At 37.5% G+C, this 2528-nt stretch overlaps 1 protein-coding gene across 1 annotated transcript; it reads right to left on the bottom strand.

The window, feature by feature from the left end:
• Window positions 1-2528, bottom strand: LOC18032876 (cell division control protein 2 homolog). The gene is made up of 8 exons (XM_006420610.2): window positions 2509-2528; window positions 2212-2396; window positions 1908-2034; window positions 1408-1539; window positions 843-1006; window positions 651-738; window positions 508-561; window positions 1-357 (listed from the first exon to the last, which is right to left on the bottom strand). The coding sequence occupies exons 1-8, from the start codon at window positions 2515-2517 to the stop codon at window positions 268-270; spliced, it is 849 nt and encodes a 282-aa protein (XP_006420673.2). The 5' UTR covers window positions 2518-2528; the 3' UTR covers window positions 1-267.

Raw genomic sequence — 2528 nt, 5'->3', positions numbered from 1 at the left:
ATCTGGAGTCCACTTATGAACACACAAATACCTTTCAAATCCATTGGGCCGTAGACTAGGTTCAAGGCTAAAACATACCCTTTAAAGGTGTCAATTGCTCAAAAGTGACTTCTTTGTGAAAGCCAAGGATATAGAACTTTTTCAAGCATCAGAGGATCATAGAAACCAGCGTACGGCTACTAAGATACAATGATAGCAACTGCAAAATGTTTCTCAAATGATAATGCAAAAGCTTCTGAAGTAAATTAAGTAATCCCTCTGTGCAGCTTATGGAACAGATACCAAATCCCCGAAGTAATAATGCTCTAGTGCGTCATTAACTGTGATTCTCTCTTTCGGATCCATGCGTAGCATTTTCTGGGAAGTGAAAACGCAAGCATAAGCACTAAGAAACAAGACTAACTTGCAGTACACTACTGGTGCAAGTAGTGTATTGCAATTTATTGAAAAAAAGAAAAAAAAGAGACAGGTTGCTTGTCATTCAAGCATAATAAAATGTATATATACCTGAAGAAGATCGATACCAGCTGGCTCAAGACCTGGTAGTTGTGTTGCCAGATCCTGCGTATGGGATGTAATTCTTCTCAACACAAGAAGGAAGACCGTTTTGAGGGGGAAGAAAAATATATATGCTTTAGAATCGGCGTTACCTTGGGCTCACTCTTTGCATAGCAGTCGAGAAATTTGAAAAATGTGGTCACCCCAGGCAGGGTTTCTTCACTTGGTGTACCCATCAGCCTTTGCATAAGAAAACAGATGTAATAGAGTTTGGGGAAAAGGGAAAAAAAAAAGGAAGAAGAAGAATTGGTTGGTATGTTTTTGTGTTGAAACATTTACAGTACCTGAAAATACTGCTCCTTTCATGAAACTCAGTTGTACCGTCAATTAGAGGCTTCTGAATCACCATCTCAGCAAATATACACCCAACAGACCACACATCAGCTGAAAAGGAGTATGTAGGGAAGCCAAGGAGAATTTCAGGTGCCTTGTAGGATGGTGCTACTTTCTGGAAAATAGAAAGTAAAAGAAATGAGAAAGCTTGGTCTTACCAAACCAAATGAAATCGGTGTAGCAACTTTGAGGTCTACATTAAACATTTTTGTAAAACAGAAGCATTTCCGCTGATAGACTCCAGTAGTTGAATGAAGCATAGTACCGTTTAGGTTTCTGACAGTTTAGTATTCAACCAAAGAGTCACCATGAAAGGAATAGGAAGTTATCATTGATCCATAATAAATTTTATGAAGATAAATCTACTAACATCGACTTACAAGCTAGAGAACATGAATCCAGCGTATCCTAATGTTTGGCGCTCTAATAACATTTGAATCATAGGCAAGAAAATCCCAATGGCTAACAGGGAATTTCAGCGTGTGTGTTTTTTGAACAAGAAATTTTTGTCCTTACCATTCCAACATCTGCTAGTTTCACTGTGTAATTGCTCATATTTATCAGCACTTGATGGGGATTCAAGCGTCCATGTATACATTTGATCGAATGGTATAACGAGATACCACGGAGAATCTGATTCAGAAGGACCTGCCAGGATTGATTGAAAACCGAAGCTGAGAAAAAAAATAATTCTGAAGCTAACATCAGAATCTATGCATATGCTAATAAGCATATTTGGCAGAACTAGCATCTGTTTAAACAAAATTAACTAGTTTTGTTCCAAATCTCATGATAGTACAAAATGCTTGCAATGAAAGTTTTACATAAATGACAAAATATGCATCCGGCATTGCTTGCTTGCATAACAACATTAACTCACTGCCCTATGCATTCATCAGATTAAGAAATAGAGGAAATCCCAGTTCAGCTTCAATAAGATAATCAACAGAAAAGTAATAAAGAAACAAGTTTATATGAAAGAAATGCTGATTGCTAATGACATATTGCTGACTCACTTTTACTATCTTCGGATTTTTTATTTTCCCCGGAAACTTCTTTATGACGGTTTTAAGATCCGGGCCTGCACACTCAAAGACTTGATACACATGCTTTCTATTCTCTTCATTCACAACGTCCAGCAATCTGTCATTCAAAGTACCATCCAAATCCAATCACCCTTAATCCTGCCTATTGTACAAATCTCAAAAGAGATTTGACTCTTCATAACTGTAACTTTTACTTCCCAATAACTAGTCACTTATACATGGCAAGTAAAAGCAGCAAATGTTTGTAATTAGAAGGTTCAAATTCAACAGAAACCTGAGAATATGGGGATGCTCCATCACTTTCAGAAGGGAAATTTTAGTTAGTATTGAGCTCGGAACACATTCACTGCTATCTCGAATAAAAACTGTCTTGAGGAGTACAGTCTCATCGGTGTCGGTGTCCTTACACCTATAGACACCGCCAAATTCATCCTCACCTTTCACCTCAAGTGCACTGTACTGAAAATTCTCACGCCCACAAATTAAAAGAAGAATTACTCCCAATGGAACATTGTATATGACAGAGTCAGACCACATCAAACTGAAACCAAAAACCAAATAAATATTATACCTTTACCATCTCCTCCTGCC

The sequence above is a fragment of the Citrus clementina genome, unplaced genomic scaffold, assembly GCF_000493195.1.
Source record: "Citrus clementina cultivar Clemenules unplaced genomic scaffold, Citrus_clementina_v1.0 scaffold_9, whole genome shotgun sequence".
NCBI classification, from domain to species: Eukaryota; Viridiplantae; Streptophyta; class Magnoliopsida; order Sapindales; family Rutaceae; genus Citrus; species Citrus x clementina.
The sequence above is the reverse complement of the archived record's forward strand: the minus strand, read 5'-3'. Positions and strand labels throughout refer to the sequence as shown.

Coding starts and splice junctions, on each gene's coding strand:
- LOC18032876 (XM_006420610.2), bottom strand. Junction 1,007..1,407: donor AACTAGCAGATGTTGGAATG/GTAAGGACAAAA, acceptor TCTATTTTCCAG/AAAGTAGCACCATCCTACAA. Junction 562..650: donor ATGCAAAGAGTGAGCCCAAG/GTAACGCCGATT, acceptor TCCCATACGCAG/GATCTGGCAACACAACTACC.